At 38.5% G+C, this 22407-nt stretch overlaps 2 protein-coding genes and 2 pseudogenes across 3 annotated transcripts; 3 read left to right on the forward strand and 1 right to left on the reverse strand.

The window, feature by feature from the left end:
- Positions 1-301: 301 nt before the first annotated feature.
- LOC121795433 (probable LRR receptor-like serine/threonine-protein kinase At1g67720) lies at positions 302-6902 on the forward strand. Of its 2 annotated transcripts, none has more exons than XM_042193970.1 (15): positions 302-614; positions 1719-2250; positions 2340-2845; positions 3026-3158; positions 3351-3422; positions 3518-3586; positions 3663-3734; positions 3961-4029; positions 4319-4470; positions 4567-4808; positions 5326-5452; positions 5524-5595; positions 5704-5890; positions 6085-6220; positions 6329-6902. In XM_042193970.1, the coding sequence occupies exons 1-15, from the start codon at positions 536-538 to the stop codon at positions 6647-6649; spliced, it is 2769 nt and encodes a 922-aa protein (XP_042049904.1). In that variant the 5' UTR covers positions 302-535; the 3' UTR covers positions 6650-6902. The 2 variants fall into 2 exon arrangements, with proteins under 2 accessions (XP_042049904.1, XP_042049905.1); XM_042193971.1 differs by lacking the exon at positions 302-614 and having other exon boundaries at positions 1783-1923; positions 2025-2250.
- Positions 6903-9185: 2283 nt separating this feature from the next.
- On the forward strand, positions 9186-11209 carry LOC121793962 (annotated as a pseudogene).
- A 1069-nt stretch (positions 11210-12278) lies between these two features.
- On the forward strand, positions 12279-14656 carry LOC121795434 (annotated as a pseudogene).
- A 104-nt stretch (positions 14657-14760) lies between these two features.
- On the reverse strand, positions 14761-17784 carry LOC121795435 (interactor of constitutive active ROPs 2, chloroplastic-like). The gene is made up of 3 exons (XM_042193972.1): positions 16746-17784; positions 16535-16682; positions 14761-16443 (listed from the first exon to the last, which is right to left on the reverse strand). Exons 1-3 carry the CDS (start codon positions 16763-16765, stop codon positions 14935-14937), a joined length of 1677 nt encoding a protein of 558 aa, XP_042049906.1. The 5' UTR covers positions 16766-17784; the 3' UTR covers positions 14761-14934.
- Between the last annotated feature and the right edge of the window lie 4623 nt (positions 17785-22407).

Genomic DNA, 22407 nt, shown 5'->3' on the forward strand with positions numbered 1-22407 from the left:
TTTATCTAAGATCCCTACAAATCAGCCAATAAAATAAGTCTAACCATAAATTGTCCCAAATCGAGAGGGCTATAGAAATAGAAGTACCAGCCAATCATTCAAAAAGAAAAAAGGATTCCTATGTTGGTTCTATTAACTTCTCAAGGATAAAACCAGTAAACCACCACGGCTTTAATCAATGTGACTTCAGTTCAAATAGTTGTAGTATTAAATAAAACTAATTCGTATGAGAAATGAAAATAAATTATATAGGCAACACGATAAGCATTATAAAAAGAAATGAAAAAGTAGATTGACCCAGTATGAGAGTACTTTTACACTTGCTCAAGCAAAAAAAGCTAAATCCCTCTCTCTCTTACTTATTCAACAACATATCTCTGGACTGTCACCACGATTTAACTCTATCAAAAAACATCTTGAGCTCCAAATCTTTCTGTTTTTCTTTTCATACCTGCATAATATAACTTACGCATCGTTTTCATGGCTTCAACTTCCTAGTACCCTTTTCGTATTCATATTTGTAAAGAAAGGAGGAATGGGATTTGCTGGATTTTTTTTCCTTCTCTCTATGTATTCCCTTTTTCTCATGGATGCTTCCACAGCCCAGATGCCAGGTTCCTCACTTCTTTCTCTACTTGCTTATAGATTTGTTGGCTCTGCTGTTTTTTGTTGAATTTCTTGAGTATTACCTGTGGTGCCTTTTTCTTTTTCTTGTCATTATTCGGGGTTTTTTTTAACAATTATGCATCTGTGATGGATGGTTTCTTCATAAATGATGTTAGTTTGTCTGGACTAAGTTGTCTCAGGTGGCACAGTAATATTTAATTTGTTAAGTTTGTTTGGAATATTGTAATTCTATATGCTTATATGAAGTGAATATCAAAAGAAGCATGGTGTGTATTATGTGTATCTAATATTTTATGGATGCATCCTACTTTACAAAAGTCGATCAGTTTATTTGCTAAGTGAGGCTAAAATGTCATATTTGAGCAGTGGTGAAGATGATGGAGATTTATGCACTATTTGTGACATTTCCTAGTTAGATCGTAAGGAGCTGAATTTTCCACTGTGATAGATATATGACATGCTATAGTCTCTTTCTGGAGGTTGCATCCCACAATCATAGAGGAATAAATTTTGTTGTTGAAGAAACTAAAGTGGTTTAGCAAGCCTACAATGTTCCAGTTGTTACTTTCACAAAGCTTTATAATCTGATGTAAATCTGCAATCTTCATATATTGCTCAATCTGAAGACAACTTCTTGCCCTGCTTGTATAGGCCATTTTCATATCATCGTTTTAGTAATGTAGGTTTCTGAAATTGTGAAGCTGAGGTTTCTCTATGGCTTGTGGCATTCCTCTGGTTTACTGCAAAACTGTTTGTATTTTTGTAACATGTTTTTTTGGTTGCAAACACTAAAATTGCACTCAAAAAACCAAATCATTGACATTTTGGTCAAATTTTGTTTAGTACTATATGCTACCAAAACCCCTGTTCCAGTTAGTTGTAAATTGCTTCATGTCCTTTTGTATGTGTAATGGTAAAGTGCAACGGTGTCAATACAAAATCATGTTACAATATTCTATAAAAACAATAGCACATCTCATGACTTGTTGTACATAAAATAAAATTATAATTATTGATTTACTTGGGCCTATTAAGTGATCTCATATACTCATTGGAATCTACTCTGGTATCCAACCACTGCAACAATCCAGGTTTTGTGAGTCTGGATTGTGGTGGTTCCAATAATTTTACAGATGAAATAGGTCTTGAATGGAGTCCAGATAACTACATCTTAACTGGAGATATAGCCACCATATCTGTAGCCAACGAAACCAGAAAACAGTATAAGACACTAAGATATTTCCCAGCAGATGATAACAAGTATTGCTACACATTCAATGTTGTTAGTAGGACCAGGTATCTTATACGAGCAACCTTCTTGTATGGAAATTTTGACAGCAATAATGTATATCCCAAGTTTGACATTTCATTTGGGCCTACTCATTGGGGCACTATAGTCATTTCGGATGCAAATACCATAGAGCTTCAGGAGTTAATATTTCTAGCTACAGAGCCTACCATCAGTGTTTGTTTGTCCAAAGCAAAAACTGGTCAACCGTTTATATCCACCCTTGAGCTCCGGCAGTTTAATGGTTCCATCTATTTCAATCTGTTTGAGAGCCAATATTTCCTCAGCATGTCTGCAAGAATAAATTTTGGTGCAGAGAGTGATGAACCAGTCAGGTGCACCTGAAACTTCCAAAGTTCGACTTGTTTCATTTTGCCTCTTGGAATTAAAAGTCAGATAAGTTTCAGTTGCTCATATGTTGTAGGTATCCAGATGACCCATTTGATCGAATATGGGAGTCTGACTCGGTGAGAAAAGCCAATTACCTTGTGGATGTTGCTCCTGGAACTGAAAAAATTTCAACTCAGATGCCAATTGATGTCAGCAGGGATGAATGGCCACCACAGAAGGTAATGCAGACAGCTGTAGTTGGCAGAAATGGATCATTGACATACCGCTTGAACCTCGATGGTTTTCCTGCTCCTGGTTGGGCATTTTGTTACTTTGCTGAAATTGAAGACTTGGGTCCAAGTGATGCTAGAAAGTTCAGGTTCATACTCCCTGGCGCTCCTGATCTTAGCAAGGCTATTGTTAATATCCAAGAAAACGCCCAAGGACAGTATCGTTTGTATGAGCCAGGATACTACAACATTTCTCTACCATTTGTTTTATCTTTCAGATTTGGGAGGACTTCTGATTCTACAATGGGTCCTCTGCTGAATGCCTTGGAGGTCAATAGATATTTGAAGAAGAGTGATGGCTCTGCAGATGGTCGGAATGAGCAAATTTTCTTGAACATACAAAAACTATGCATTCTTATTTCAATAAAATCATCACAATTGTAAAAAAACAAAATGAGCTTTTTTCTACGACACCAAGATACTATGTGTACTTTTTCTGTTCTCGCTAAGTTGAGTCCGTTTACAATGCTCTAATTCATTTGAATTGCAGGACCAGTTTTGGCTGCAATAGCCATGTCTTATTCATCATTTAAGTGGGCAAATGAAGGCGGTGATCCATGCCTTCCTTCTCCATGGTCATGGGTCCAGTGTAGTTCAGATCCTCGCCATATGATAACATTGATGTAAAGTCTACTTCTTTCTTGGTTTAATGTTGTAATGACAATACCATTAGGTTATTCTGCCATTTTAGTTAGAAATTCAGAATGGATTACATTACATGCATATTTAAATGTTTTTGTTTGCTGAGTTTTATAAATTAACTTGCATCTGAAAATATGATCTGTATGTTTTTGACCATTTTTGTGCTTGTGCAGTAAACTCTCAGGGAAGAATCTGTCAGGAACAATTCCAGTAGAATTCACAAAGTTGGGCGGCTTAGTTGAGTTGTAAGTTGCTGGCTTCACCGTGTATTATTCAATGCCACATTTCCTTATCCCGGTCCATGATCAAATCATAATTTTCATGCACCTATCCGTTGCAGATGGCTTGATAATAACTCACTGAGTGGTCCAATTCCTGATTTTTCTGGGTGCCCTAACTTAACGATAATGTCTGCACTCCAAATTTTGTTTTATTTATTTGCTTTATTTTGTTACAGCAACTGATTCATTGTTTCCCTGTGGCAGACATCTTGAGGATAACCAGTTGAATGGTGAACTGCCTTCTTCCTTGGCAGATTTGTCAAATTTGAGAGAATTGTAAGTTTGAAGAGCTCAATTTTATCCAGAAAATATTGTTTACCTGCTAATTATTCTAACGTGAATTCTGATTTTTTTTACTGTACGAGTGTAGCTCTTCCAAATTATATTCATTTTCTGACAAAATGGCCAATTGTATTGTTCAATGTATTTTGTTAGTATTCTGTTCACACTTGTATACTACTCATTGAAATATTGTTTGAGTCTTTTTATTCATTTGTCGCAGGCATGTTCAGAACAATGTGTTAGCTGGGAAAATTCCATCTGGCCTACTTAATAAAGACCTGGATTTCAAGTGAGTATATGTTATTGCTGTCTGTCTTCAGAGCTTATATCAGTTATATGCCAGTGTATTTACTTTGGGCACTGGAGTGCAAATTAGTTGCTTCTGTGGCAAACATATAATTTTTGATCAATTGTGTGCATAATATATATTCATACTACATATTTCTGAAAGATTCTCTATCTCTCCCTCTGCCTAAACAAAATAATTCTCAAATACATTTCGATCTCTCTTGAAAAGACTTCTAGTCCATGTAGTTTCTCAGCCTCTATCTTAGACCTTGTAATCATTCGTGTTTCAGCTACACAGGGAATGCAGGCCTTCACACAGAGAAGGGAGGGAACCGTGATAATATTATTATCGGGGCATCAGTTGGAGGTGCTGTTCTGCTAATTGCTACCATTGCCTCCTGTTTCTTATTGCGCAAAGGGAAGGGCAAATCTCATCATAAAGGTTAGATTTAAACGATTATAACCATGGTTACACTTGTACACGAATCTTAGTTGGATTAATACAACCATTTTATGATATGTATTTAATTATTGGTAGGGGAATCTCAACATAATTTGCCTCCTCAAAAGCTTGCTTCTTCCCTGGGTGAGACTGCGGCTGAAGCTGCTCATTACTTCACATTATCTGAGATCAAGGATGCTACAAATAATTTTGAGAGAAAAATTGGATCAGGAGGCTTTGGGGTTGTATATTATGGGAGACTGCTAGATGATAGAGAAATTGCAGTCAAAGTTTTGACTAACGATTCCTTCCAGGGGAAACGAGAGTTTACCAATGAAGTACGTAATACTAATTAACTGAAATCTCATCTGCTACAGTTTGGAGAATTTTAAACCTCTTCAGTAACTTTACTAGTACATAATTGGTGGAATGATTTAATCGGAATAGCTTCCACCTTTAGATTCGATTTTCTTGCTAGGTTTAGATTTGCAATTGGTTTTTAATTGACATAATCTATTTCTATAAATTGAGTTGTCGATGAAGGCAGTAAAAAAGCAGCTGATGCACGCCTGATTCTGAAAAGCAAACTCTAACAGATTGATTATCATATGATATGTTAGAGATTTTAGTGTCTGTATATCTCATGCATCTTACAATTTTGTTTCCCATTTCTGTTTCTTGCTTGGAATAGTGATGTAATCAGAATCCAACTTACATAGCAATGTAGAAAACTTATTTATTATAAAGTGGTTAGTGTCATCTCTGAAATCGATATAGTTAGCTTTTAAGTTAACTGTAGTGGTGTTATAGATTTCAGCCTGCTCTCTCTGATACTCATTTTTGAGGTTAGAACAGGTCTCTCTTCTTTCAAGAATACATCATAGGAATCTGTTGCAGTTTCTTGGATATTGCCAAGAAGAAGGAAAAAGTATTCTCGTGTACGAGTTCATGCACAATGGGACGCTTAAGGAACATCTTTATGGTAAGTTTTTATCATAGGGATATGATCAACTAACCCAACAATAGCAAAACTAAAAATAGTACTTTTGACAGGGCCCTTAACACATGGAGGAAGAGGAATTAATTGGATTAAACGCCTTGAGATTGCTGAGGATGCTGCCAAAGGTTGGTTAGCCAGATAAAAAAAAAAATCCACTCCTTTACTAATAAACTCATGAATTGCCGAAGTAGAAGAAGCAATTTAAAAATGTTTGTCTCATTTTGCTTGTTCAGGAATAGAGTACCTTCACACTGGTTGTGTTCCATCAATCATTCATCGAGACTTGAAGAGCAGCAATATTCTTCTTGACAAGAACATGAGAGCTAAGGTTTCAGATTTTGGCCTTTCAAAACTAGCAGTTGATGGAGCTTCCCATGTGTCTAGTATAGTTCGAGGAACTGTTGGTTACCTTGATCCCGAGTATGTCGTGCTTCTTCTTTTTCTTGTACGGGTGCATGCCATAACATCTAGTGGGATTTCAGCCACAATTTGCTTGATAATGAGATTTAGGTCTATTCCTAGATTTGCATTTAAACATGAAATATAGACTCAGTTTGCATTCTTGTTGTGCTTATTTTTAAACGAACTCATCGCTTTTCCTTCACATCACGCAGATATTACATCTCCCAGCAGCTGACAGACAAGAGCGACATCTACAGTTTTGGGGTCATTCTCCTCGAGTTAATATCCGGTCAAGAAGCAATCTCTGATGAAAATTTTGGACATAACTGCCGAAACATAGTCCAGTGGGTAAGAGTGCCTCTCAGATTTCATGTTACTCGTCGTATATACTTAGATACTCCTAGAAAATGGCAGAAATAGTGAAAATGATAACACTACACATATCCTTGTTGGCAGGCAAAGATGCATATTGAGAGTGGTGATCTTCAAGGGATCATCGACCCTGCATTGCATGAGTACGACATACAGTCGATGTGGAAGATAGCGGAGAAGGCGCTTATGTGCGTGCAGGCCCACGGGAGCATGAGGCCGTGGATGACTGAAGTCATAAAGGAGATCCAAGATGCACTCGCCATCGAAAAGGGAGCAGAGGCAGTGCGAGAAGGCAGCTCTGACGAGATGTCAAAGCGCTCGGCTCACTCATCCCTCAACTTGGGCGCCAGTGACGACCACTACTTGGCCATCGATGAATCCATTGCACGCCCAACTGCTCGATAGAAATTTTTGGTTGTCTTTGCTTTTGCTGCTATAACTTTTCACACTGCCCGCTGCTGGGATAAACCAAAACAGTTGGTATAGATTTACTGTAAATTCCGGCCTCTTTTTTTCATTTTGCGAGGATTGGTCTATATTGTTCATCATTCTTGATCAACTTCATAAAATATTTTCTTGGAAATATACTGTGTATTCTGTAAAACTATTAAAATTGGGAGTACTCTTTTAATGTCCTATTGATTTTTACTTTTGTACACTTTTTAACTCGCCATACTTTTTCTCCTTCAGCCTTGCATATTTTGTATGGATTTGCTCTGGTTTTCTGAGCTCTTTTCAATAATAGTTTAACACGAATGAATTATAAATTTAAAAATTACTCTGTTAGGGATGCAACTATATCTTACTGGGGGCGTATCTCGTTTTGCGGAAAGAGGACTCTTCGATTCGACTTACATCTTTATGGATTATAGTTTCGATTACTGTATTTTCAATTCAGTTTATTTTCAAGTAATTTCTATATTCTTCATTGGGTTGTATTACACCCGGTTAGTATTATCTCTATATCAAAGTAATTTCACCAACAATGTTAATATCTCTTTAAAAATTAGAAACTTTCTATAGAAAGAAACTTTAAAATAAAACTCTTTCTCCACTAAATATTATAATTAGTACTCCCTCCGTCCCATAATAGATGTCACAAAAAAACTCTATTTTTTAGTTTGTCCTATAAAAGATTTCACATTTTCTTTTTTGGAAAAAAAGTCCCCTCTCACATTAATATAAATATATTATTTTCTCTTCCACATAACACAAAATAATATTCCCTCCGTTCCATAGTAGTGGAGGTATTTCTTTCCGGCACGGAGATTAAGAAAAATTGTGTTAGAGCATCCACAGCGGTTGAGCGCAGCTGTCCGTCCGTCCGTGCCAGCGGCGCGGCACCCGCTGCTCGCCGATGCGCTCTTGTCACTGGCACGGCGCTGCTCGATGCATCGAGCACGTCCGTGCCAGCGAGCAGCCCACTTGTCAGCTTTAATTAAAAAATCCGATTAAAATTTAAAAAAAATATTTTCCCACTTCCCAAAAAATTATATCCGTTTTCTACCCACTTTTAATTTATTTTTCACCTTTTTCCCCCAAAAATACACATTTTCATCTATTAATACCCCCACTTCCACACTAAAAACTCACACCACATTACACAATTCTCATCTAAATTCTCTCATTTATATTCTTACAATTCTCAACCTTTCTTTCACTCACAACAAAAAATGTCCAGCTCCGGCAATCACCCCTCCGGTTCCCACGGTTGGAACCCCGATTGGTTCGGTTCACAACCATTTCCTAGTCCGGAAACGGAATATTCGGCCCCTTCACAAACCCAAGGTTCGCAAGGTCCAGGTGGCTACCGGCCTTACCCGATCGACGACCAAGATGCTCCCGAAGGGCAATACGGGTGGACACCCGAACCACCCTTACCTAGAGCAGGAGGGAGCGGCCCCTCTCAAACTCCTCATCCTACTCATGGTGTCCGCACCACGTACACTCCGGGGGAGATGGAGCAATTATTCAAAGCGTACTTGTCAATCTCCAAAGATCCGGAGGTTGGCACGAACCAATCCGGTGACCATTATTGGTGGCGCATCTGTCGCCGGTACAATCAAAACCGGCCGGCTGGAACAATCGCATGTGGCGATGATACGGGGTTTTTAGCCCAACTTAATTTGGCCGATAGGTCAACTATGACCCCCGAGCAACTTCGATCGCAAGTGGCGATGATACGGGGTTTCCAAAGAATATTGGGGATAGAGCCGGATGAATAGTCATCCACGGGGGTAATTTTTATTTTTTAGGTGTTTAATTATGTAATTTTTATTTTTTAGGATTTTAATTATGTAATTTTTAATTTTTAGTATTTTAATTATGTAATTTTTAATTTTTTTATAATTTGTAATATTATTCTGGGTATTTTTAATGCATTTTAATTTTGTGGAAATGTTTTTATTTAAATTGAATAATAGAATGGTGGGACCCTTGAGATTATCCTTGCGGAAGAGTACGGATGTGGGTGTTGTGCTCTTGCCTAAGAGCAGGGAGTAAAAGTGGGACTGGGCCCACATCCGTGCTCGTTGGCAAGATCTTAAGTGAGTTAAGTATAGAAAAAATAAAGTAGGAAAGGAAAAAAAGGTAGAGAGATGAAGGGATAGTTAAGTAAGTGAGAAGAAAATGTGTTAACTTTTACCAAAAAAGGAAATGACTTCACTACTATGGAACGTACCAAAATGATAAAATGACTCTACTATTACGGAACGGAGGGAGTATCTCCTAAAATCTCATGTTATTTCTCAAGTATGCCATCTACTATGGAACAGAGAGTACTTAATATTTCTATCTCTTTCTCACTTTATCAATTATACTCACGACATTTTAAAAGTTTTTAATTCAAACGACAAATATAGAATGTGGACCAGATATACGAGTATCCTACTATAAAACTGTAATAATAAAATCAAATAAAGTTGAAAAATACTCTTATTCTAGGGTTTAAGCAGGGCTTTATCCCATTCGTTTGACGTGCTCATGGTTTACAGATTACAGTAGAGACTTGAGAGTTGCTGCAGTCACCAATTTTCGCTTCCCGTGTATCTCTTTTATACTGTGGCGCATACAACCGTAAGCTTGTTTCTACCTCCACCGCTCATCGTTTAATTCACTCTGTCAATTTTCAAATTTCATTCTTCTGGTTTGGTGAATCTCAACAACACTAATTTCAATGATGCAAAAGAAGGCATAGCAAAGCGATCGATAATCGATTGATGCTCAATTTTATATAGTGCAGTCTTTCGAATTTCAAATTAAGTTATTAAACTCCTTAGCCTACTATAAAGCCTATCGTCCAATTGTTCCTCATTTCTCTTTCTCGCTCGCTATGGGTTAGGGTTTGTGTATATTTTGGGTTCGTCTCTCTTCTGCCTCTCCCTTTGCTGCGCGATTATAAGTTGCATTCTTTGCGTTTTTAATTCATCCATGACGTATTACAGCTTAAATTAATTGTTATGCAAAAGTTGTTTGCTCTATGCTTTTGCTCAATTGTACAATTACAAATTGCAGCTGTATTTTTAATGTTTCACGACATTGATTTGACAATGAAGCTGATAAGTTTTACTAATAACTTTAATACTCGGGTTGCAAATGATAATCTACATATTCTTGAAATTATCTTTATTTGGATAACTCTCCAGTTGAAAAACCTTAGTTCTACATTATACCTGACAAAGTTGTTTGAGACTAATGCTGTACATACCATGTCCAGTGTCGTTTTAGAGATCTTGACAGATTTGAATTTTGGTTGCCAATTGCTATTTAACAGGTTACAGGCTGTGTTTCACCAAGAAAAAACTATGAAGCGCAACGTTCAATTATTGAACAGTAATGGATTGGATATGGAAGATTCTGATCCTGTTGTTTCCGAGTCTGAGTCTGAGTCAGACGAAGATGGGGATGTGAAGTTAAGTGAGCCTGCAAAGACTGCTGTATATAACAAAGCTGGCTTGCTTGATAAACTTGGAGATATCTGCTGGCCAGAAAGTGTGGAATGGATGCACAAGTTGTCGCTTGATATTGATAAAGAGAATGAGTTGAGTGTGAATGACGATCTCAATAGGGAGCTAGCTTTCTACACACAGGCACTAGAGGGGGCAAGGCGGGCGTTTACAAAATTCCAGTCTAATGAGGTGGACCTGCCTTTCCTCAGGCCATCTGATTACTATGCTGAAATGGTTAAATCGGATACACACATGGAGAAGGTGAAGAGCCGCAGGCATCTTGGCAGAGAAGAGAAAGATGGAGGAGGCTGAGGAGAGTAGAAAGGCTAGGGACAGCAAGAAGTTAGCCAAGGAAATACAGGTGCAGAAGCAAAAGGAGAGGGCTAAACAAAAGAAGGACAAGATAGAATCTGTCAAGAACTGGAGAAAGCAGAGGAAGCAGAGTGGATTTGCTGTCGATGATAAAGATGGCGACCTGAGCTTAGCTTTTGAAGACGGCAAAGCATTTCAGAGATCGAATAAGAAGAGGCCAGGAGTTGCTCCTGGAGATCGGTCTGGAAGTAAGGGGAAACTAGGCGGGGGGAAGTGGAAGAAGGGATCTGATAAAAAGATGAAGGGCAGAGAGCGCAAGGACTCGAAATAAGGATTTGGAGGGAGGAAAGGAATAAAAAAGCAGAACATGGCTGAGAGTGAGACCACGGAGGATTTCAGAGGTTGTCGTCAAAGTAATAAGAAACAAAAACTACGAACTAAATGAGTTGGAGTAGGGATGTCAATCGGACCGGCCTACCGGGTTTCGGGCCAACCCTACTCGGGTTGCGGGTCAATCGGTGCGAGCTAATCGGGTTGAGATTTTTTCGGGTTATAAAAGTTCAACCCTAACCCTAAACGCTCGGGTTTCAGGCTGACCCAGCAGGTTAATCGGGTTGCTACTGATAAAATTAACATGCGATCAATCCAATAAATAATGATGAAAATTAGTTATATTTATAAAATATAAATATTTAATTATGATAAATTTGAGATATATACTTAAACTCAAACACAAACATGATCAAATAATAATATTTGAGATTTGTGTAAAATAAAACATAAATTTAAATATTTTAAAGCATGTTTTAAAACATGTTTTACAAATTTAAATATTTATTAATGAATTAGGAGTTTCTAATTTATTTATTTATTATTATATTAATAAAAACTTAATATATAATTTATATATTTAATATAAAATTGAATGTTATTTTTTTAGTTATCTATATCATAAAAATAATTAATGAAATTGTCCAATTAGGAGTCAAACAAATAGAATAATAGAAATTTTATCGGGTTTCGGGTCTGACCCTAACGGGTTAATCGGGTGCGGGCTAATCGGATTGTTGTTTTATCGGGTTAGAAATTTTCAACCACAACCCTATAAATTTGACGGGTTATTCGGGTCTGCCCGCGAGTTGCGGGCTACATTGACATCCCTATGTTGGAGCCCATTGTCTTTGGTACTGTGATGATTTGATGAACTTCTTGTGGCTAGTTTAGCAAGACAGTTGGATTCCTTCTCTTTTGAAGCTAGATTACTTTTCCGTTGTGGCAATCTGGTTGTTCATTTTATTAGTCAAAACTATTAGTGAGTTATCAATTTAACCAATCAAATGTAACTATCCTATTTTTGGGACTAAAATGTATGCATATGCATTTCGTAAATTTTTTTGATGATCATTTCTGTGTATCTCCACCGATCTCTATACCCAAACCATTGATCCATCAAACGCTAACAATTGCTTCTAAAAGGAACTCTTGTGATTTCTCCGTTGAAGAAAGTTTAACATTTTTTAAACCAACGCCACTGCAAATCCTAACACTTGTGATTGGAGAGAGAGAATTTGAGATTATATAAAGACTTCTTTTCAAAACAAGAATGAGGCGAGAAGTGAGTATGAGGATGAATAATTATAGATTAAAATAGGATAAAAACAGTCGAAGAAGGAATGATTATTTGTTTTGGCAATCAATCATGGATGAAAAAAAGATTAATAAAGAAAGGCTTCAAAGGCACGACGTTGGAAATTGTAGGCCATAATAAAAAAAAGGAGCAGAGCTTAAGCTATAGACGACGTGATAATAGTCTAGTCAACCCAAAATAAGAAAAGAGTCCTTAAATTCAAAAAATATCCATCTTATCATTGAAAGTTTCTGAAAAAGAAACGTTCAAATAAACGCAATCTGGCAACCCCTTTTCCCCCACATCAAATGGACCAGCTATGAATACCACCCACGCTCTCACCCTCCGCTGCGCGTTGCCTCCGCCCTCCTCCTCCGCCGTCACCCCTCCTCAATCAACCAATTCCAAATCGTCCTCACTCCGCCTCCAAACCACCAAAATTTCCTCCTATTCCTCCGCCGCCGCCGCCAACAAGCTTTCCAACTCCCAAGACCACGTGCTCCTCACGCTCCTCCAGCAGCGGAAAACCCGAGCAGGCTTGGTCCTTGTACGGCCAATGCACCGAACTCCCCAACTCCACCTGCCTCAGCCGCCTCGTCTCCCAATGGTCTTATCTCAACACCGCCGACTGCCTCACTAGAGCTCAGTCCATCATCGAGCGCCTCCGCCGCGAGCGCCTGCTCCACCGCCTCGATGCCAATTCCCTCGGTCTCCTCGCCGTCACCGCCGCCAAAGGCGGCCACACTCTTTATGCATCTTCCATCATCAAATCCATGCTTACATCGGGCTATCTCCCTCATGTCGAGGCCTGGAGCGCCGTGGTGAGTAGGCTCGCCGCCTCCGGCGACGATGGCCCAGCGGAGGCGATTAAGGTCTTCAATTCTGTGATTAAAAGAGTGCGAAGGTTTGCGGATTCCGAAATAGTTAAGGATTCGAGGGCGGATACGGGAGCTTACAACGCTGTGCTGAATTCCTGCTCTAATCTCGGTGATGCTAAGAACTTCCTCCAACTGTTCGATGAAATGCCTGAGTTCAATTGCGAGTCCGATGCGTTAACATACAATGTGATGATTAAGCTAATTGCGCGAGCTGAGAGGAAGGACCTGCTCGTGTTTGTATTGGAGACGATAATCGAGAAAAGGATAGCGTTGTGTGTGACGACGCTGCATTCCTTTGTCGCAGCCTACGTCGGTTTTGGCGATTTGGAGACTGCTGAGAAACTGGTGCAGGCAATGAGGGAAGGGAGGAGAGATCTTGAGAAGATCAGCCACCTACGATTCGTTCGATGAGGACGAGGAATCAAGCAAAGATGATGATCTGTTTGAGAAATTGCTACCGAATTCGATCAATTATAGTACGGAACCACCAGAGTTGGCTGAGGCAGTTGCACCAGACTCAAGAATGTACACAACGTTGAAGAAAGGCTACATGAAGGCCAGGCGCGTGGCTGACGTGGTGAGGATGCTGGAGGCGATGAGCCACCAGAAAGACAGCTCCAGCCATCCAGACCACGTCACATACACCACTGTCATATCCACATTCATGAAGGCAGGGGCGATGGACAGAGCGCGCCTGGTGCTCGTGGAGATGGCGAGGAGTGGGGTCCCGGCTAACTTGATCACGTACAACATCCTCCTTAAAGGGCACTGCCACCGGCTGCAGATTGACAAGGCGGAGGATCTGATGAGGGAGATGGTGGAGGAGGCTGAGATCCAACCAGATGTGATCTCATACAACACCTTGATTGATGGATGCATACTTGTTGATCACTGTGCAGGCGCGCTCAGCTACTTCAATGAGATGCGGAAGAGAGTGAACTACACGACCTTGATGAAGGCGTTTGCCTCATCGGGGCAGCCAAAGCTGGCGAGCAAGGTGTTTGAGGAGATGCTGAAAGATCCACGCGTCAAAGTTGATTTGGTTGCGTGGAATATGCTGGTGGAAGGGTACTGCAAGTAGGGGCTGATTGAGGAGGCAAAGAGTGTAATGGAGAAGATGAAGGAGGAGGGGATGTGGCCGAACTTGGCCACGCACGGGAGTCTAGCAAACGGGATAACCTTGGCTAGAAAACCAGGGGAAGCCCTTCTGGTGTGGAATGAGATAAAGGAGAGGTGTGGTGTGGATCTGAAACCAGATGAAGGGCTTCTCGATACGCTGGCGGATATATGTGTGAGGGCGGCTTTCTTTACCAAGGCATTGGAGCTTATAGCTTGTATGGAGGAGCACGGAATACATCCGAATAGGACCAAGTATAAGAGGATATATGTGGAGATGCATACAAGGATGTTTACGAGCAAGCACGCATCGAGGGCGAGGCAGGACAGGAGGAAGGAGAGGAAGAGAGCGGCGGAGGCCTTCAAGTTTTGGTTGGGACTGCCCAACTCCTACTATGGGAGTGAGTGGCGCCTTGACCCGGATGATCAACAAATATAGTGATTGTTCCTATGTCAATTCTCTTCTTCTGTCTGTATACAAATACAAGGTAGGGTATGAAGCTTTCAGAACATGCACTCCAATATTCTCATACACAGTCATTGTCTTGTATACCAAAATCAATGGGGCTCATGCCACTTTACCATTTCATAGGACTCTTGATGATTGGAACAATCAAGCATGGTATGTGCATTTTATAATCATTAACTTTCAACTTGTCATAACATCAAGAAATACTAGTAGTTACAAGAACAAGAAAAACAATTTGCAAAACTGAGCATAACGCTGCAAGATGCTAGGAAGAATTCACACAAAATTTCAAATGACATATAATGAATAAAAGCAGCAGGAAAAAATGAAAAACTTGACATCTACTTGTGGCCTTTCGTGAGCAGCACCCTGATCTTCTTGAGCATATTCCCATTATTCTTCTTAAGCGAATCATCATCTTCATCATCAGATTGCGAAGAGCTCAGCTTACTAGTGATTGAATGGTAGTCGAATGAGCCTCGTCTCTCCCCATTATTACTCGTAGACAGCATCGCAGCAGCAGCTTCAGCCGCTTTTCTCCACTGATCGCACTGCACCTTCAACCTCCGCAGCTCGGCCTCCAGCTGCGTGTTAGACGCCTGAGCTGCATCAAGCTGCTCAGTGACGCGTGCCACTTTCTTGCAGCTTTTATCTGCTTCCTCCGCCAATGAGTTGAGCCTCAGTAACGCTTCCTTCTCTGCAGCTCTTGATGACTCTGCTAGTTCCAGCGCCTCATCCTCTGCTATGCTCCGCATCTTCATTATTTCGCACTTCAGCCTCTCGTTTTCCTCTGCTGTGGCCTGCAGAAGCGATTCTTTGTCGAATAAACTTGCCTTGAGCACTTCCAGCTGGAGCTGATCACCTTCTTCTCGTTTCGAGATTTGCACTGCGTTTTCCCTTTCAACTAGTTTAATCCTCAATTCAACGATTTCTTCTCTTGATTCTCGTAGCTTTGCCTCAAGTTGAGCTTCTTTCTCCGATGACTCTGATCTCGTGAGCTCCACCAGCTGATAGGCATCTCGGATCTGCATCATGCTTTGAATGTACTCGTCTCTGTACCTCCTTTCAGCATCTCCGAGGGCGGATCTCAATTCATCTACCTCACTTTTCAAGGTGTTGAGTTGGGCAATATCTCGGTCCATATTTTCAGCTGAAGAGTTTGCAGAGATGCTGCTGTGGCTATCTAGATCAGTCTGCAGCGTGACGACGAGCTCCTCCAACGATTTCACTCTACCATTGGATTTCTCCAAATCGAGCAGCAAAGAGTTGTATGATTCGAGGACATTGTCATGCTTCAACTTGATTTCATTCTCAGCATTTTTAACAACCTCCAACTGCTTCTCAGCTCTACTAACTTCATCGAGGGCTTGTGATTCGCAATCTCTGCTATCGTTCAATTTTTTCTTTAGTCTCTCAACCAAAACGAGAGTTTCTGTTAATTCGAGTCTCAAGCTCTGAACCTCGACATGTGCTGATTCCGCATGCCTGGCTTGTGTAGCTTCCGAATGAGAAACTTTATTCAAGTGCATCTTGAGCTTCTGAATCTCGTTCATGGCGGCGGCTAGAGCAGCAGAGTCCATGGAGTACTGCTTCTGGAAGGCCTCAAGCTCTGACTGCCACTCCCTGTCTCGTTCCTGAGATATCTTGCGCAGCTCCTGCAGTCGAGCTTCTTCGCACTCAGAGAGCTCCTTGAGCTGATTCTGAGACTCCACGAGCTCGGCTGCCATGGCTGCGACCTGCTTCTTGGCTTCTTCAGCCTCCTGCTGAGCTCTTCGCTTCCATGACTCGCTCGAGCTCAGCTGCTCCTTGGTCTTCTTCAAATCCTCCTCGATCTGCGTTATCCGCTTTTTCTGCCATTTGATCACAAAAAAAGGACTATCTGATTTCATCCTGGATTGATTTTTAATACCAATCTGCCGAGTCAAAATGAGACTATAATACCTGAGTGTGAGTGGGTGGTAACCTGCGATCAATGGTTTTCGCAGTTTTGATGCTCGGATTTATAGAAGAAACCGAAGAAGCAGATGGTTTTAGCTTCCTGGGGCTCTTAAGCGTAGAAGCAGATGATTTTACAAGACCTCCACCACCTCTGCACCAAAACAGAACACATTTGATATCTCTATCAACATGAAATGTAATATGATTTCTATACCTCGATGTAGCGGTCTGCATATTTCCGTAACGACCAGATATAGAGAGCAACAAGTGTGATCAGAGGGCCACCTTGTGCCCACAGCCCTGCCAAATTTCACACTATAATATACTCATAAGACTTGTAATGAGACATATCCGAACCTCTAATCCGCGATCATCTTTCATCGAAAGATCGAAAACGAAATATGGCAAACAAAGAAAGAAAGAAACAAAGCAGAGTATCCTATCCCTTCAAAGGGAAACTAAAGAAACAACCACCACTCCAACAACCAAACCCACAACACAAGAAAAACAAAACAGAAAAGGAAGTAAGTAGCTATCAAAAGAGATAAACAAACATATATGATTAGCAAATATTTCACTTTCCAATCCTGTTCCTTACTTTCTACTCCAGACGTTACACTATTGAGTAATATCATTATTTTTTAGACAGCATGATAATAAATAATTAACACTCTCCATTTTTGCATTGATATTGAAACGTGAATCATACTTTTGTTGGCGTTGAGATGGATGTTTCGAAACTGGCAATTTTAATTAAGTATGAGGACTAGGTTGGTAACAAGATGATGAAGGGAAAGGGAATATACAGCAGAGCATGAGGTCTGAAAATAATATGGTGAATATCTCAATAATTTGAAGCCCCACATTAAAATAGCAATTCTATTTGGCAAAAAAAGATCCTAGACCAACAACTAGTAATGGAAAGAATCTCACTGTACCATGATAGCACGTGAAAGAAGACAGATACACACATAAAACGGTAACTTCGAATCACACACACACACACACACAAAATATTTTGTAGGAGAAGAAGTTTTTTCTGTATTGAGAGGTTGATATAACTGGAGAAATAAGTTTTAGTAATTAAAACAGAAGTTGAAGAAGAGGAAATATTTAGCCAACAGAGGGAAAAAAAAAGCATTAGCAGTGTGTAGAGTTAGTTAGCACGTTGAACTTCAAGAAACTCTCTAATCTGATTGTTCTTCTCTGGAGAGAGAGAGAGAGAGAGAGAGAGAGAGAGAGAACTAAGCAACGCCTTGTCTGGTAACATAAACAAAAATAATAACCGACGCTCGTCAAATATTGAATTATTATATTCTAATTCTATTATTTTACTTGCCTTTTCCTTTTTTTTCTTTTTGTTGAGACATCGTACTCATGAGTGGGTGCTGGATAAATATTACCGCTCACAATTTTTGATATAGGTGTATGGGGGGGTTCAAGGCAAATATAATTGAAATATATTTTGTGAGTTATTACATTATTGTTTCTTTCATTTTCTTTTTATAATTCATGTTCAATAATCCAATTTTTATTTCATCATAATATGGCCAATATTTCTATATATTTAAAACTATTCTTCATTTTGATTAAATACACCGTACGATTGAAAATGCCAAAACATTATATTCTTTGATCTATCAAAATTTTATTTGAATGTGACCTCCGTTGTTATTACTAGTATTGTTATTTGATTAAAGACTACATTATTTATTTCACTTCGTGGGATGAAATTCCCTATGCAGATCAATTACCGACACACTAAAACACCACCATCCACACAAAAAAAATTATACTACTACTACAATTTTTTATTTGAAAATAAAACACCCCATTGGTTATCAACACGGCCCCTACAACTTAGGGCATCTTGGTTTAGTTCTCGATGATTCCCAAGTATGGTTTATTTATTATACGGTGTAAAGTATTTTAGAAATATTACAAAGATTGAAATTATTCTATTATTCAAGTTATCTAGAACATAAAGTTACTTAGCAAGTAGAGGCGTTAAATGGATGTGACATACTAATGCATTAATTAAATTATATAAAAGGTGGGGTTTGGGGCTCAACTAAATATTCCTTTGCCCCACTAAATCTCAAGTTGTTTTTCTTTCGACCCTAGCCATTTTACTAGTAGTTGTAGTACTATTAGTTTAATGAAGTTGACGGACGTGCTAGCACAATTCCAATATTTTGACTTGCTTTTAAATTTTAATTAACTTACCTACTGACAAACAAATTAATAAAATACAAGCCACAAACTTACATTTACACCCGATACAAATATAGATGAGAAATTGTATTTAGTCCGCGTCAGTTTTTATTTTATTAATTTAATTTAATTCTAATATCTTAAACTATATTATGAATTTTATAAATCATAATAAGAATAAAGCTTCATTTATCCATTTTCTCTATACCATAGCATAAATGAATAAAAAAGTAAATCAAATTTTTATTTTTATATAATTTATAAATTTAACAACCTTAATAAATAAAAAATAATTTTAAAATGGATTAAACAAGAACATACTTACTCACGGCATATAAATGATCAATTGTTAAATCATCATTTAATTGCTAACTACAACTAATTTAAGACTATATGATTTTAGAAATCTTGTGGTCTACAATTTGCCATGTGTAATTTCATTTTTTTTAATTTTTAATATTAAAAAGATAATAGCAACTATCAAATTTAGGGTTTAGAAACACAATGTCAATACAGTGTATAAAATACATCAACACAAAGATATGACAATGTCAATACAATTTCATATTGATATTGTATAAGCATTGTATTGACATATTATGTGTCGTGTATTGATATAAAGCTGTAAACGAAATTTATGAAAAATTTTGAATTTTTTTTCAAATTTTGACATCGGAACATATGCAAGTGAGATCTCGTTAGAATCCTTATGAAATTATCTTTAATTTGATAAATGTTGTACGAAAAAATAATTTAAATCGAGAAAGTTATATGCGTTTTAAAGTTATGGGATATTTTTCAAAAGTTAGTTACAACTAATTTGTTGTAAATTGACCTTAATACCCTTATTGACGTTTTTTGTTAATCGTATTGACATTCCGAGGCTGATGAGACCCTTAATTTAAATATGTAATGATTATTATTTAATTGTACTTAACAATAAAGTTAGTTACAATTAATTTGTTGTAAATTGACCTTAATAATCTAATTGACGTTTTTTGTTAATCGTATTGACATCCGAGGCTGATGAGACCCTTAATTTAAATATGTAATGATTATTATTTAATTGTAGTTAGCAATTAAATATTGAGTTAGCAATATAACACTAACCCTCTCAATATCTCAAATGTATTCAAATAAAACTAATATCAATGTATAACATACAAGCATTAATAAGCGGATATCTAAATCAATTCTCAATAAAGCCAATAAAACCATGTCTCTAGAATTCCTTTATTTTTTTCTAATTTTTCTATGCTATTTAATTACTTTATTTTAATTATTTTAGTTAGTTGAAAACTCAAAAAATTAGAACCATCCATACACTAATGAAACTTTATTCCATTACTCAGATGAGGTAGTGATAAAATATAAGCTCTATATATTGTACAAACTCCAAACTATGATCTGGATCGTGGAAAAATATCAACAGATGACAGAATAATATCAACAGAAAATGTCAACACACTGTCAATAACATCAACAGAAAATGTCAACATAGTGTTAGCACGTTGTCAACCGTTGGCACTGTGTTAACATTTTCTGTTAATGTTATTTTGTCATATGTTCATATTTTAACGGTTCAGATCATAGTTTAGAATTTGTACAGTGTATAGAGTTTGCATTTGATTACATTCCCACTCAGATTGATTATTAGTTCTTGTGTTTGATATCACATGCTTATTAGCATTACTATCTCTATATTAAATGCTTGACCTGAATTTGTTTTTTTATGAATTTTTGTAACTTAATACTTCCTCTGTTACATAGTAGTGGAGTCATTTTGCCATTTTGGTACGTTCTATAGTGGTGGAGTCATTTCTTTTTTAAGAAAAAGTCAACACATTTCTTCTCACTTACTTTTCTATCTCTCTTACTTTATATTCTCTACTTTTTCCCCTCTCCTACTTTATTATTTTTTATTTAATACATTACATATCTTTCTCTTAAACTTCGTGCCGAAAAGAAATGCATCCACTACTATGGAACAGAGGGAGTACTATTAGCCGTCTAGATCCTGATCCAATGGATTACTTATATTTTTGGTTAGCTGTTCACAGAGGAGTTGGTTACTACTATGGAACGGAGGGAGTATTATTGAAGATGGGTGAAGAATAGAGCACGTTCAAGTTGTTGTTGGATCCGGAACACCGAAATATGCATGCCAAATCCATAGGCGGTAGTCGGCGACCGCTTCAAGGATAAGTGTTGGGCCGCCGCCTTTGTGGCCGCTTAAGTGTTTCCCCCTCCAAGCAGTCGGGCAATTCTTCCACCCCCAATGCATGCAGTCAATGCTGCCAAGCATTCCGGGAAAGCCATGGACTGATTCGTGAAGACGAAGCAACCGTTGGCAATCATCGGTGGTGGGTGCCCGAAAGAATTCATCACCGAAAGCTGTACGAACGCCCTCGCCAAAAAATTTTAGACAAAGGATTCCAGTGGACTCACCAACATGCAAATACTCGTCAAAGAGGTCGGTCGTTTGCCCAGTAACAAGTTGTCGGATGGCACACGTACACTTCTGCAACGCCGAGAGACTTTGCTGACCGGCTGCATCTGGACATGTTTGGAAGAATTCAACACGGGCGGACAATATGTTGACAATACTCATAAACAAGCGCTTTGACATGCGAAAACGGCGCCTAAAGTAATCTTCCGGAAACCGTGGCGGGTCGGCAAAAATAGTCGGCAACAAGCCTTTCGGGGGCTCCCTCCCGGTCACGATGGATGTAGCGGCGAGTTGATCTAGTTGGTTGAGGAGGAGGGGCGGGGGTATTCGTAGTATTCTTGTTCTTCGTGCTCCGCTTCCGCAATGAGATGGGTGAAATCCATTTGAGGTTTTGAGTGAGAGATGAAGGTGTAGATAAGTTGTATGAAAAATATGAATAAGACATGAGTAAGAGATGATTTGATGTGAAAAATGGATGATGAATGTGTGTATTTATAGATGATTTTGGGGAAAAAAATCAAAAAAATACAGAAAAACGGGCAAAAAAATGGCTATTTTTTGGGATTGGGAAAATATTTTTTTTATTATTTTTTGGTATTATTTTCGATTTTTTTCAAAAAAAAAATGATTTTCCAACGGATATGTCGTTGGTCAATCACACGCTGCCACGTCGCCTGCTCGCTGGCACGGACGTGCTTGATGCAGAGCACGTCCGTGCCAGCGGCAAGAGCGCAGCGGCGGACAGCGGTGCCGCGCCATTGGCACGGACGGGCGGACGAGCGCTTGCTCTCCGTTGTGCATGCTCTAAGTTTGAATTTACAATTAACTAAAAAGGAATTTACAATGTAATGCTTAGTTGTATCGCTATATTTATACAATCTAAGTTTATATCGCTATATTTATACAATCAATTTGAACATTGTTATTACTTTTAGATTCTCTAATAGTCCATTTGGTATTAATAGTTACTCCTTTCAATCTCATTAAAAATAAAATAGTTTTCCTTATGAATTGTCTCATTAAAAATAAAACCTTTCTACAAATGAAAACAATACGCTTTCTACTTTTTCCGCTCTCTTAATTTACTATCTCTCTTCATTAACTTATAAAACATCACTACATAAAATCTTGTGCCGAAAACCAAATGCTTTATATTTAATGGGACGGGGCGAGTGGTATTTATCCTAGCTTTACTTGCTTTCTGGTATACAAC

Source organism: Salvia splendens, chromosome 3 (assembly GCF_004379255.2).
Source record: "Salvia splendens isolate huo1 chromosome 3, SspV2, whole genome shotgun sequence".
Taxonomy (NCBI): domain Eukaryota; kingdom Viridiplantae; phylum Streptophyta; class Magnoliopsida; order Lamiales; family Lamiaceae; genus Salvia; species Salvia splendens.